This window comes from Acromyrmex echinatior, chromosome 9 (assembly GCF_024713525.1).
Source record: "Acromyrmex echinatior isolate Ae372 chromosome 9, ASM2471352v2, whole genome shotgun sequence".
Lineage (NCBI taxonomy): Eukaryota > Metazoa > Arthropoda > Insecta > Hymenoptera > Formicidae > Acromyrmex > Acromyrmex echinatior.
This window is the reverse complement of record NC_141860.1, coordinates 7,530,060-7,545,747: the sequence shown is the minus strand read 5'-3', so window position 1 is coordinate 7,545,747 and position 15,688 is coordinate 7,530,060. Positions and strand designations below refer to the sequence as shown.

At 34.7% G+C, this 15,688-nt stretch overlaps 1 protein-coding gene across 2 annotated transcripts in view; it reads right to left on the bottom strand.

The window, feature by feature from the left end:
• The window catches only part of Ret (protein kinase receptor Ret oncogene), a 60,063-nt gene extending 45,105 nt beyond the window's left edge, over positions 1-14,958 (bottom strand). For both annotated transcript variants that reach the window (XM_011058080.2, XM_087409429.1), the window contains exons 1-2: positions 14,713-14,958; positions 13,833-14,048 (exon numbers count right to left, since the gene is read on the bottom strand). In XM_011058080.2, the coding sequence (XP_011056382.1) occupies positions 13,833-13,908 (76 nt within the window). In that variant the 5' untranslated portion in view covers positions 13,909-14,048; positions 14,713-14,958. The remainder of the gene's footprint in view (positions 1-13,832; positions 14,049-14,712) is intronic.
• Between the last annotated feature and the right edge of the window lie 730 nt (positions 14,959-15,688).

Below are 15,688 nucleotides of genomic sequence, written 5' to 3'. Positions count from 1 at the left end.
TTGAATTTCTCGACACTCGTTAGAAGTCGTTAGTTCGTTGTGGCATTAAGACTAATCTCCCTATATCCGCGGAATGACAAATTCTATCATAAATTTAAGGGAGACTATGCAAGGATAAATTAAGCGAATTTTATATTTAAGCCCTATTGTATATTACTTCATCTTAACCATGCAAATGCAATTGAATCTGAAGCAGGAAATAATTATCTTATTTAAATATTATAATATGTATAATTATAAGAAATATAATCATATTTTTTTATACGATACAATTGAATATACATGAAAATCATGCCATTTACATATAAATATTGCGAAATTGCAAAACAGGAATATCTTATTTTTTAAGAATTATTACAATTTTCTTCTGCTTGAAATTTAATGAGTTAATTATGATTAAGATTATCTGAGAGGTAAAATTTCTCTATTATTTCTTTTTCAATCGGGTTGAGAGCCGCGACACTTCTCTCGTAGTTAGAACATTTGCGACGCCGAGATGCATTAATCTGTGGGAGAAAGCCGCCTGTAGGGATGCAGACTTTGCGTCCTAGAGTATCCTTTAACGTGGACAAGCGTATCGTTTCGGAGAATTTAGTTTGCGGACGCGGGCTTGTCCTCTTCGTAGTTACATATATCGAGGTGGACGGATATGTGGCAGAGCGATGTTGACAGAACTCTGGGGGTAACGTATGCTCGCGACAGTTTTCTGTTTGCTCGAGCATATACGTTTCGCACGATAATGTCGCGGATGCGTTGCGAAAATGATACGGTCAACAACGACCATGTTAATTTCGTCAGCATCATGTCAACGCATCGAGTTTAGAACTCAATCTTCTTTAGACGAACGATAACTATCCATTAACAGTTTTACTTGTTTTTGGTGCCGGATTTCAAGACTAATCGATGCGAAATATATTTTTGTGGGGGATGATAGAAATTTTCTAATAATATACAGTGAGTGTAAAAAATATTCATATAGAGAAAATATTAAAAAAAACCTTTTGAAAGATTATCCAGTGAGAAATGACTCGTCAAATTGATGTTGAATCGATTTCGACATCAATTTGATGTCGATTCGTCTAATTGACGGACATTTCTTGTTGGATAATTAACAATTTATTCATTTTTTATTATTTATATCATAAATAATAAAATAGACTATGTTTCTCAAAATTATATATATCAAAAGGATGTGTATTAATTACAGAAAATATATCATCTTAAAAATAAGCGAAAATTAAAAATTATATTGTTATTGGACGCTCAAAAAATATTTGTATAGTTGAAAAACATTAGTTTCTGAAGTCAAGAAAACATGCGAAGCTTATTTATTAGAACAGAATATATTTATTGTATAAAATGTTAATTAATGTGTTTCGCAATTACTAATTTTACACATAAGGCATTTTTTATAAAAAAAATTTCTTTGTACGAATACTTTTTGCACTCACTGTATTTGTAAACTAAATTAATATCTTTTAAAACATTTAATATCTTTTATAACATCTTGTATAATTTTTAATTAACTGTCACAATCTTTCTCTTTGTCTCTCCCTTTCTCATGCACATACGTAATACGTATACACCGACTTAATTTATTATTTTTTGTTAAACGTTCCCAAACCTTTGCCCTTTCATTTCAACTCTATTCACGACTAAATCATAAATAGCTATCGATGCAAACAGTAATATAGTGTGTATCTGCGTCGACAATTGATATTTAGGGCGATTGGCTGATACCAGAACGGTCAACCATTACATATCAGAGATCAAAATCTGCGATATTTTTCCATTGTGCCTCGTTATCGCAATTTAATAATATAAAACGTAATAACGTAAAACATGTAATATTTTACCAGAGCACATTTTTCAATTAAAATTCTTGAACGCAAGCTAAAGTTGCAACGGAAAATTTTAAAAACCAGAGAAAAAAAAGATATAGACGGTTTTACATCAAAATAAATAATTCCACGCAGACTTTATCATTATTATGCCATATGCTGAGTTGAGTTTACTTAAGTTTCAACATTTAAACATTAAATATTCCGCGCGTGGCCATGTTTAAAAAAATCACGGCAGGCTTCATATTTATATCTGATTTTCTATTCCTTTTATTTCACTGAAATACGACGAGAGTGCAATAGTTTCTGCATCCTCTGACATTCGAAGGTGCGAACATTTTCATTCGTTTCATGATTCATGTCTACTCATTCCCGCGAGGACGAGCATCCGTGTTTACAAATGAGATTAATTCTCTCGGCGGTTCCTCTCGCATTCGCACTACAGGATTTATATCTCTTCGTCGCTAGTGGTGCGAGTCGATCTTCGATCGGACATACAGTGCTGCTTTCGTCTCCGATATTACCTGCGTAAATATTAGAGAAATGCTGTTTGCGTTATATATATATATATATATATATATATATATGTATATATATATATATAGCCGCAGCATTGACTATACATGAGGCTTATCGCAGATTCTTTCAGCACGCTAAATCCTTCCATTAAAAGGAACGAGATTTAACGCCTCAGAAATGTCCAAAATGGTCGTTATTGAGGACTCTTTCAGCATGCTGAGAATTCTTCTTTTGTAAAGAAAAAGATTTTATAGTTATCGTGATTATTATCTTCTTTCTGTTATGATTGTGAAAGTTATTTTCACCAGTAGAGAAATACATTTCAAAAAATAGCTCGAATTTTCTCTGTGTTGATCTTAAGTTCATTTGAAATTAAATGAATTTCTTGGCAAATCAAAATTTATCAATATTATGATACAATTATTATAATATTAGTTAACTGTTATCAAGAATTAATCATGTAACGGTTATTAAATTAATAAAGAGCTCAATTTTCATATTAAATTCAAATTAAATGATCTTGAATGGAGGGTCCACAATTAATTAATTTTCATCAATTTCAAATTGACAGCGTTATCACTATTTCATCATTGCTCTTGCTGTATTTTATTCATGTATACTTGACGATAACCTAGATTGCGCGAAACTTTGTTCGCGATATGTATCAGGTCACCGAAGTGTTACCGTGTCTTTTTTAATCACCGTGCGTGTGTCAGCCGAGACACACGACTTGCACCTTGTTCTAGTAGCGCGAAAATGGATGATTTCCGCTGGGAAAACCGTGCAATAAGAATGATACGGACAACAACAGCGAAACACTGAAGAAGCCTAACGAAGAAATTAATAGTCTATTATGAAGCACGCGACACAGCCGTGAACATTTGAGGCTTAAGCGGATTTAGCGTGGAAATTCTTGAAGGTAGAACCTGCGATAAGATACAGGGTGATCGAAACAAAATGTAATCGATGTTTTACAAAAGTTGTTTAAACATTATGACAAAAGAAGTATATCATTTCTAAAACTGAGCTCTTTAATATCCTTAGTTCGAACTCCAACTCCACTCGCATAAGTAAAAGATATAAAGTAACCATAAATTAATAAAATCTGTATTTAAGTATGATCTGCGTTTTGACTACCCCATATAGAAACGTCAGGTGGAACATTGAGAGAATTCTGTTTGCCTCTTCAGTCCGCTCGGCATTTACATAGATGCCAGGGCGTGAAAAATACAGCTGCGAAACATTTTCACACTTCCTTGCATATCGTACTTTCCATCCCGTTGTTACAGGCCCGATTCATATCAGACTTTTAGATTGGGATGAATTTAAATTACTATTCATTGTCGTCGATCATCCCGCATATTTGAACAGTTAAAACGGGTTGTATTTAATACTTTTGTTATAAGTTCTGTTAGTCTACATAAATGAAACATTACCTACATCAATGTTTAATTAATTGTATTTTATTATTTCTCGATTATTTAATATTCGTTATATTATAATATTCGCAGATACATAGCAATGCAAGAACCATTTCGTATTATCCGTCTACTATTTTCGTCCTTTAATTGTTGATATAAATACGCCGCTTATATAGACTATTGATTGTCTGCAAAAACTCGATCGCTCGTCTCGTAGTGGTACATTCTCGTCGCGTCTTAACTTGTCAGCTTGTTTTACTATTCCCCGACGTTCCATTTAAAGTGGAAATGTCCAGCTAAAGGTTAGATGTTACGAGACAATAAAGGTTACTGCATTTTCTACCGATGATGTCTAGACAGTATATATTATACATATATCTTGCGATATCTGCAACCATTAGCAACGTTCATTCGCTTAATTCGAAATTCCGGGCCGAAAAATTTAGATACTCAAAGCTGTACGTGACTCGATTATTTCCCGTAACGAGAAATTTTACGGGAAAATATTTACTTGCTTCTTGATACATTTATCGTACCCACACCCGAACTTTTATCTCCTCGAGAGAAAGATAAATATATATTATCGTATCATGATATATAGGAAGCAGAAACGCGTCTTATATAAACTGTACGTAGAAAATGCGTCGTAGAAATTGCAAATATTATATATAAATAAATAATAAAAATTTTTAAATGCTATAGTATGACATAATATGTATGAAGGATTAATAGAAAGTAATTGAAATTATATATATCATATTTTCAATTTGCGTAATAAATATGATAAGTATGATGCGGTGGCGTTAATAATAATATTCCAAATTTAATATTTGACTTGGCACGTGCGAAATCATCTTGCGTATTGTACGCAGTTAATTAGCCGACAAATGTCAGCGGTTGGTTGTCGCCAACGTGGTTAACGTATACCGCATATATCACACGTGCGTATTCGGTATGTGGGTTACAGGGTGTGGCGACAGCCACCCCTCTTGTGGGACCGACAGGATGAATTTTTACCTACATACGCGCCTTTGACTTTTCGCGCGGGACGACGATAGTCAGATTAAATTACAACAGTGCGTTGTAACGGGTATTCGTGTCGAGGAGGCGAGTCTCGATTACATTATCGCGCGGTACCATTACATCGCGTTAATAATACCGTATTCATTATGAGCGGTGCGACGCAAACAATGCTCACTTGGAGTCACGTAATCGCCGTTATGGTACCAGGCGTGTTTTCACAAAGCCGCTGTTATTTTCCGGAAAATGTTCTATTCGGTGCGCGGCTTCTGATAGCAGCTGTGTTAACGATCCCCATAAAATGCTTTTAATTTTCACCGAGGCGATCGCATCATTTTTTCACGATTACGAATGAGAACGATATCGTAAAGTTGTAGCGTGTCTGTAACACGTGTTGAACGTTCACGATGCGCTCATGTCATGACGCGATGTCGACACAAAAGAACAAGTTGGCTATACGATAATTACTGTCGTCGAGAATATTGAGTTCAATCCCTTGATGCACTTTAGAGATCAAAGAAGTTCGTATAAAAGTCATAGCGTGTAACTTCGTTATCGCAGATAAAATTTATGAGATATCGACTTACTGATGTTTTCTATTATTCTACATTTATCTGATTGTACTGCATGAATAATAAACATGCCTTACACGTTAGGGTTAAATGTGGATAAATGAGGTAGTGCGATAATTACATTGATAATATTCAATTAATATCCTTTCTAGTTATATTATATTTTTATACACATGCATGTTTGCCATTTTTATTATAATTATCAATTTTGTTGTTTCCGATTCGGTTGTAGCATGCGCAATTACTCTATCCTGTTGAATAGCAGAACACTAAAGTCAGAAGTTTATTGTGTAATTAAGATATACAAGATTAGCGCGTAACCGCCAAATTGTACGAGACATATATAACGATTGAACGTAAAGCTCGTTACTATCGCTATTGTGTTGAATGTGTCTCCTGTCTTCGCTCGTTTCGCGAAGCTTTATTAAATTAATGAACGTGTTGTCTTTGTGTCACTACGGCACTACGGTGTACATTAATATTCTTCGGATGTACGGTATGGCATGCTTTGAGAAGCGTTAGTGAAAGAGATAGAAATCGATATTCTAGTCTTCGCTGCAACGCGAAGGATGTTTCACTTTTATAAGCACAGTATGTCATACACGAGAGATAAGCCCTCGCGATTAATGGATATACGTGGTCGCGACACATTTTTATGTTTCGTGAAATGTCACGGTAAGGCCAAGGTGCGCGATGAAATCTTCTTCGGAACTCCTCGTTTTTAGCTGTTTTATACCGCGATCAATTTTACAAGCACTCTATGTCTTGTGTCTACGGTTGTATGTATGTACGATTAAAGTAGTTGTCGTTGTTGGATTCGGAGTACTGTTAAAAGTATGATAATAATCCTGCAGAGCTTGATGCGAGTTTGATGAGGAAAGATTAGAAATACGCGGAAAAACATTGTTGAGGTTAAGGTCAGGCATTTGCATGCTACGAAACGATGGTTCAAGCTTTATTTTCTGTTACGCCTGTATGAAATACGTACGTGTGTATGTGTGTTTGTAAATAACACAAGCAGGATATATATACTGGTCGATATATATATATCCGTATTGTGTGTGCAGCGATAATAATAGTCGTGAAACAATTATTTGGTTTACTTAAATTTTTTAAATTATATCAGTTCTTCCTCTAATATTTTAACTCAGGTTATTTTTTAGCCCGTATTATTAAATTATCTATTGAATTTGCAAAATATAGTTTAAACATATAACAGTAATGTATATATATGATTCGTACACAAATGATTTATAAATTTTATAAAATTAAAAAAAAAATATTTTTAATAATATTTTATTTAATTTGCGTTTAAAATAGTATTATCTGCTTTAAACTTTTCATTTAAGATCTTGTTACTGTCTCTGTTGTTTTTTTAACTTATGTTTTCACAATGTGATGATATCGCTGAATTTTTAATTTTTGATAAAATGGTAAACTTGTCTGACTTCGTTATATCTGTCCAATTAAATCTTCGCTAATCCTTTTTCTAAAAAAAAAGTGGTGATATCTCTGAATAATTTTGAAACAGTAAAAGATATAATATTATAAAAGATATTTCTAGAAATACGTTCGTGACGTGAATAATCCTAGCCTACTTTTGCTCGAAAGTGTAATTTGCCAGACGTTTTTCTCAACATTTGTTTCATAATAAAGTTATTAATTTGATTAAATGTCGCACGCACATCGGAATTCTAATTTTTACTTAACGCATGATTAAATTACCACGCAGCATTTTCGCATTATTTAATGCTCGTTAGTTTGCGTGCTTTGCAAAACACAATTCGTGAAAATGACGGAATAATCATGTCCATTAACGACACATGTACTTGATGTGTACTTTGTGGCAATTTATCTGTGATAATGGAGTATGTTAAAATACACTGAGTTTTGCGGAGAGAAAAGGTGCGATTTAGAACACTCCGTATATACTTGATACTCTGATGCACCTTCTTGTAGGATCTGAATCCTTTCTGGCTGTTTCTGGCCATTAGTTCTTCACTGGGAGGGAACAGTTGTCAGACAATGATTCATAGAAAGCACTCGAGAATAGTTGAGACACTAAAATAACGTGTAGTTTCCAGGAAATTTCATACTTGCAGAATTGTTACTTACTTGTTTCATTCATCCTTAAAAATGCAAGCGATCAATATAAGAAATATCCTATCAATCAAACTCGCGTGATGGAAATCGATCAAATTACAATTGAAACTTGTAATTTAGGATTAATTGAACTATATATAGTCTTGAGATATATAATTTAGATCTGTAGAAATCGAATTAAAAGAGAGAAAGAATGTTGAACTGTAATACTTTTAAAAATTATATCTTATTTTTTTGTAAATTTTATTATTTTCTGTATAAATTTTTAAGATTAAATCTTGAAATATCTTCAAATTCGAGTTTCAAAGTATCTTTTTACCTGTAGTTTCCATTAAGTAAACTTGATCGTAGCAATACCTTCTTACATCGACTAATGGCGGGTGCTGGAAATCGATTCTTACGTGCGCATAATGCACACGCGCCCTTTGATTAGGTTGCAACGAGGGTGAGGGCTGCTTTTAGGACTCGTCTTGATTAACGATTTCGATGCGGCACGCGATATTTGATTTTCCTATTTTTCAACTGTTTCCATAGTTGTGACGTGCATTAATTTCTGATTGTTATCAAAATTGTGAGGGGATTTGCAATTCGAAATTTTGATGTCGATACGATTAATAATATTACTTATAAAATAGCTTTTGTAAAAAAAACTACGAGAGAAATAGATTTTTTATTTTTATACATTTCATTCACTGACAAAAATGGTCTGATTGGATTAAATAGTAATTTTGGTGGAAAATGGACGAATCAGAATTTTCTGATTAAATCTACGAGAATAATTCTAATTGATATAATTATTCTGGTAGAAATAAGTAGATTTTACCAGAAATATTGTATCAATCAGAAATCCGGTTATTTCAATTGGAATAAATTTAACGAGAAAATTCCATTTTCAATAAGAAATCTTTTTCAGTGTTAATTTGTTTTTTTACGAGCTTTACGTAAGTAGCTCATTATCTTATAGCTACGAGTCTAGTTAAATGGTGAAATAATTTTAATAAATTCTCGGAGATCCCACGCTTTAGAAAGTTAATTCGAAAGAGTAAAAAGAGTTTTCCTTTTGAACCTGGTATCTGGTAACTGTAATACCACTGTGAAATGTATTACCGCGAACGGAGTCCGTAACTTTGTGGCGAGAAGACTCGTGCCAGACGTTTTGCACTGCGTGTTCTGCCGCGTCATTAATAGGAAGTCTCGCCAGTCTCATTACTATTCATGGTATAGGATGACTTGACGCGCAAATGTAAAGCATTGGTCTCACAATAATAATGAACAATCAAATTTTTTCCATTGCTCTCGAGTCATTCAATTACCTATTTCGGAAAATGGTTTATCGCTACATTCGGCATATTCGGTCATTGAATTATTATTCATGCGGGAAACTATCATTAAGTACTTTAATTACCTCTCAAACATGTTACTGTAAATCATATTGAAATTATTTAAATAAATATTGATTTAATACAGAGACAAATTATATCTCTTCCTATGCATTACAATTTATAACGCAGAAGTTAATTTTAATTAACATTCCCGCTGATATTATTTTCTCAAAAAAATTGCGGATATATTTTCCAAAATGACATTTAACGATTCACCCTTGCCTTGGACTCGACGTGTCGTTTTTATTCTACAATCGCCCACCGCCACATGTGATAGCGTTCATTAATTACTCGCATAAATACCGCGCGTGTAGGCGTCGTTTGCGTCGTTTGCGTCGGATTAACATTCATACGCGACGCTTCATCGTCGACATTACATAGTTTCGATTATCGATCCCAGATCAACTTAGTAACGATACGACATTGCGGATACTATAGTTCGTCCCGCAAATAAAAGAGCATTATTGCGGCGAGGTGATAAACGTTGGTCATGAATGACGCGCGCGTTTCGAAAGGTTTCACGTCGTGCGCGACGATTTGTACTTATCGAACTTTCACGCGAGGCTTTATCGATAGTATCATGAAGGGTCCCTTTCAGGATCCCATCAACAGTGGACGCTATTGTGTGACGAGATCGTGTAGCCACGATCTAGCGTTCTAGTTTCGGTGCGAATATCGCGTGCGTCACGTTATTTGAAAATTCGGAGAAACCCAGGAACGTTGAAGAATGTCGCATGAAATTACGCTGGTCTCTATTTTTTACCGAAAGACGTGCGAAATGCTAATATCTCCTTTCACGAACACGACACGTTATCCCTTCGCGATAACTTATCTCAACCAAACTTTGCTGTGCCTATCTTTTTGCGTCGGAAACTGTATACTTATCCGCTTGTCCATATTTCGTGGCCCCCGTATCGTATCGTGCTAAGGTTTTATATTTCTCACTTGTGTACGTCGAGTGCTACATATTTTACAGTTTTCTCGTAGCACTTCACTCGTTACTTCAGCATTCTGTTACTTCGCCTCTACTACTTGGCGTTAAAAAATGCATCTCTTCACCTATGTATCTTGCAGAACATCATTAGCCTTCGCACATTTAGCTTCCTGTCGTCCAGCGCATTTCGATCGCGTGTATTCGCCTTGCTAAATTACACGTTCGCATGAGTCTTGCTAATCTTATAATTAATTTCCTAAAATGACGTGGTGTCTCGTCGAGAATTCTGACTCGTCGCCTCGTAACTTTCATTACTTTAGAACGTCTGTTATATGTCTTGGATAAAAATAATGGCTATTATTGGTTAAAAGGAGCGACTATAGTTTCGCGATGATGACCTCAATGGCGACCACGGAAACGCAGCCAAGGTTGCGGCTTGCCATTGAATAGCACATTCAATGTCAATGAAGCCCACGACGCGACTTTCTTCGACGAAATCGATGCCGAATTTCGCTGCTTGGCCGGACGGCGAACGCGATAGCGTGACGTGAGCAATAAACCGGCGCAGCCTTGCCATGCCAGAGTTCTGCACAGCGTCGTGGGCTGCGTGGGGTGGGACCAACCCCGTCGCGTTTACCCTCGTCGTATCCTCCTCCCTCTACGTTAATGCGTCAGGGGCCAGGGCAAGAAAAGGAGCAAAAAGCTGTATCTGCGGGAAACCGTCGATACCAAATATCATCAGATACCCTTGATATAGTGCGATAGTATCAAATACTGTCTGCATCTACGCAGATTTGGTATCTCGAAAATTGAATTTGATTCAAAGGTCCTCTTTCAACTTGCTTTGCGCGCAATCGAGGTTTTATTACCGTACTTTTATTGTCCATGCATAATGCAGTTAATGAACAATGGGAAAATGTTTAATTACTTTGAACTTTAAACTATGACGTCAATTGCCCGGACAATATTTGCGATTGTAAAGGTTCAGTTGGCTTTTGAGACACGGTAATTAGAGTCCTTTCTATATTTTAGGCAAATTTTATTTTAATGAAGATATAATTTTCAAAAATAATGGAAAATTACGAAAGTTAGTAAAACTATTTAATCCTTATTTTAAAAAATCTCGTTTAAATATAAATCTCGTTTAAAAAAAATGTTAAGAGATACAAGAAAATATGAAGATATTTCCTTGTAACACATATCTTGGATATCTAGAAAAACATCGAGTCTATCGTTTATTTGATTTATTTTTGGGATTATGCCAAGGCTACGTTTGAAAAATTTCTTTATTAATTTATTCTTTAAAGATTATAATTGTAATAGGTCGTACTGAGAACTGAAGTATCTGAATTGTTGGCAAAAAATACGGTCGTATGCGAGAGACCTGGATCGATTCTCGCAGTTCATTGGAGCTATGCACGTGAGAATACGCGGTTAGCACGCGACACCGCACGATCGTTGCATGATGAAACGCGAATGTCAACTTTTGCGTAGTATTATTACGAAATCGTTCAAAGAGGTACGCTGTTCGTACGACTTTTGCCCTGGTGTCCTGAGGCTTAATCTAGAATCGCCATCAGTACTTCACAACGGCACTTCAACAGACTTTGTGTAAAATGGTACTCTCTTTTATATCAAACATTAAACGAAAGAAATGGCAGAAAGAGATTTTTATAATACTGCTTTTGATGTCATGAAAAAAAAATATTTAGACATATTTCATTAATGGTATAATGCTAATATTAACGTACAGGACGGGAAAGCTAGTAAATGGCGTTGGAACAATGTTATATTCTGAGGCAAGGAATATAGTAACATAATGAATTATAACAAATTTTATTTTAAAAAAGAGCTGTAAGATTTAAAAAATAAACCTTCATTCTCTAAAGATTAATGAAATGAAAGTAATTAGCAATTTATATGTGTAAATAATTTATAATCATAGAAGAATTATTTTATCGTAATACTTGAAGTCTTTTATATCAATACTATACAAAAATGCATAAAAACTCTGAATTAATACATAATTCATATTTAATTTAATTCATTAAATTAAACTTTGTAGTTCTTTTTTGTAGAAAAGAAAATTTCTTATTTTTTAGCTAGTTCTTGTTTTCTAAGACTCGAACAGTTTCGTAGATTTCAGATATCGTGCCTAACGTGACTTATAGCGTTTGAAGGGCGAAACGACCCTGCACCTGGAGCTGCGTTCTGCGAACGCGTTATCGTCAGCCCCTATCAATGCACCCTTGCCCGAGACCCTTTTTCGCGCTCGTGCGGCTCTGTACGCGAAATCGATAGTCCCGCAGGCGTGCGTGAGAAGTCGAGCAAAGACCGATGGACAGGGCCTGTCTGTAACTTGTGGCGTTTATGAGCGCCTACCGCCTCCTGCGCGTTAACGAAATTCGCATTGTCTCGTGACATGCTGCGCTTCCTGGGAATTACGTACAATGCTATATATCCCGTAAAGCGTACGGCGTAAGAATTGAATTAGAGCAAAGCCGCTCGGAGAGATCTATTCCCGGTGTTGTGAAGAGGTGCAATTTAACGACGACTTGTTAAGCTTATAACTAAATGCGAGCTTGGGTTTGCGCATTGCTGAAAATGTCAGTGTAATATTATCTTCTTGTATAGTTTATGCTTTGTAATTACAATATTATAACTATCACATCACGCGGTATCACAATTTTATATTATTATAATTACAGTTTGTAACGGTAACATTATAATTACAATGTTATCAGATTGTTATGAAGTCACAATTGGAGTTGCGGAAAAAAACCTTTCGTTTTCACTGATGTTTACCAACGGCACAAGCCGGGAATAATTGGATGAGCGCGGCAGCATTGATGCATTAAGAAAACGTGGCGCATCTGCCACACGGAAAATTACGCTCCTAGTGCAAAGGTTAATCCTATACCCTCAATTCCCGCTTTCCAATTAGGGATTGGTCTAATATAGAATGATGTTAGGTCAACTTAGCTGTCATCTAAAGCTTTCCTTTATACAACATAATTACTATTAACTCCTCAAAATTCTCATTACCGATGATATTATTCTGAAACCGCGATATTATTATTCAAAGATTGTTTCTGTAAAATTAAAATTGTTATTTATACCTAAATTACTTTTCTCATTATTTTTTTCTCGCGTTTATTGTGAAACATTGGTCGATAGAATGTTGGACATTTCTATAAAAGAATTCATGACGCGGAAAGTTGTGGTATATCCGTTAACATTTATTGGCTTTGGTGTATCCATTAATATTGGCTGTATTATATCTAACGAGATTCGATAACGGCGCGTCTGCTTATTATTTTTGATGCGTCAGTCGTTTCAGCCAACAAATATTGCGTGACAGCATTTCGGCATAGAATTGCATATAAGATATTGACATTTTAGCATACAATGGCGACGCGAGTTAATTAATTAATCATGGATCTAGTGCGCGACTTAAAGATTCGGTTCCAACATCGTATAAAAGATCGTTTGTATTCTATCGTCTGTTATTATTGTTTTAAAATTATATTGTTACGCTACGTTACAGTATCTAGCTAGAAAAGATATTAATGAATGAACAAGGCGGTCAACAGTCTGGTCAACTTTTTCGTTACATTGGATATTTGGTTGTGATATTAAATCATAAATTATGAATGTATTTTATATTATTTTTAGTGCTTTCATAAATTGCACACGAAAATGATTTTTCGAAAATTTTGATTTATCTTTAATGATATATATAGTGCCAATATGAGCCAACACAAAGTATTAATATTTGTTATCTTTTGTTATTTGATCAATTATAAATTGTTTTTCAAACAAAAGGTTCTCTAAAATCGATAAATAATTATTAAAGGCCACGTAGTCAAAATTAAAAGACTTTCGCATGGATATAAAATAACTTTAAAGCTTTTTTGCATTGTGATCTGAACTTATTACGGCGAATGCAAAATTACTTCAATTTGTCACAATGAAAGATGATGTTTTTAGACGTACAGATCAAATCTATCTTAATGTTTACAAAATTCTTTTGGACGTACCTGAGACCACTGATATCCTTATCACCATCAAAAAGGATAACAGCAAAGTCACGAACTGCAATCCAGGTCTCTGCATGATGGATGACACACGTCTGTCGTTCGATCAATTGCAAAAGATCACTTTGACATCGTAGTCACTTGAGTACAACTTGAATTGCACTGATTCGGCGAAGTTATTCTCTCGCCAAATGCACCGCGTTTGTTACATCCGTCTTCCTGTCAAGTAAAAGAATATTAAATTGTAGTTGACGAAGTATGACTCGTATTAAATAATTGTTTCGTTGCGAAATATTATACAGAAATTCGCGAAAAAGGGTAGAATTACTGAGATTGATTTTTGTAAAGATTGAATGAAACTTTCTCGTTTTGACGCAGAGCTATACAGAGTGCCCCGCCAAGGAATGTCAATATTTTGGGAGATAATAATGGCGATCGTTTTGGAAATAAAAGAGGCTACATAAATCCGTATAGCGCAATTTCAATTGCGCTATTGTAGATATATAAATTGTGGATTAAAGAGAAAATAAAGCGTTATTGCTTTGTTACATAAAAACTTATACATCACATATGTCTCAAATCTCGTAACACTGTCGATTATTTCCGTTCCATTTTAAATTAATGTACAATATAAAGTTTGCACAATATAAAATTTTGTATTTATTTATTCATAAATAAATAAATACTTGTATCTTTACTCCAAGTGACCGATACTATCAGAGTTGAAAATAAAATTTCTTTATGATATATCCTGTAAATATATTTGGTTTTGCGCGTTTGTAAAAATGGACGCTATCACGATGCTTTTTGTGTCAAAGTCAAAGGAAAAGTGTTAACGATGCCACTAATAAAAACAACGCCGATCATCATTAAGCAATCATACCTTCTCGCGAAGCCCGCTATACTTCCGGCCGTGGCCGTGTGACAATCGGAGCAATACGAAGCGGCACCGATCTCGGAAGATTGAGATGATTTTTTACTGCGTTAAATCGGTTTCTCATTTTTCGATGTCGCGTTTTGACGGTTTTCGTTGGAGACGTAAATATCGTAGAGAAAAGAGACGGTATCCAGACGTCGCGACGTTACGGCGTTGCGGCCAATACTAAAACGACGTCGGGACACCCGCCGTTATCAGACACAATTTTCCACGCGTGCGCACGCGCCCCCGAAGAACCCAGGGGGCTGCTGAAGCGGTGCGGAGTGACGTGGGACGACAATGCCGAGGGAATCCCCTATGGCCGCACTGGGAATAGGTGCGACTCTTTTGCACGTCGTTCACAGGTTGAGGACTACACTCGTATTTCGATTATTACCACCTCGGTACGCAGTAACGATTTCGAGGGATTTACGGCGATTTTACGAAGTGCAAATGCATTTGAGTAACTTTGATTTGAAACAGAAATAGTTTGATCTGTAGCGAAAACATTTTAAGAAATTAAAAAAAATTTGATGATCGAATATAAACAAAATTAAATAAGAAATATTGAAATAAAAAATTTATTAAATAATAAATTAATTAAATTTTGTAAGCGATATTTTTAGAAATAATTTTATGAAATAATGAACAATTTTATGTAATGATAACAGTATGAAAAACGTAGTAAAAATAATTAAATCTCTTATATTAATAAACGTCTAAATAAAATACTTGTATATATTTTTAGATAAAGAAATTTATATAACATTGAATAATAATTTAAGCTGAATTTATGCATGAAGGCAAGAATACACGGAAGATATCTTAGGTACATTTATTATCTTATAATAAATTACGAATTATTCATATTTAATTATTTGTAAAAAGCGTAAAATATTAGATTATTACAAATAAAAAAATTTAGATATTAAAGCCCAGAATG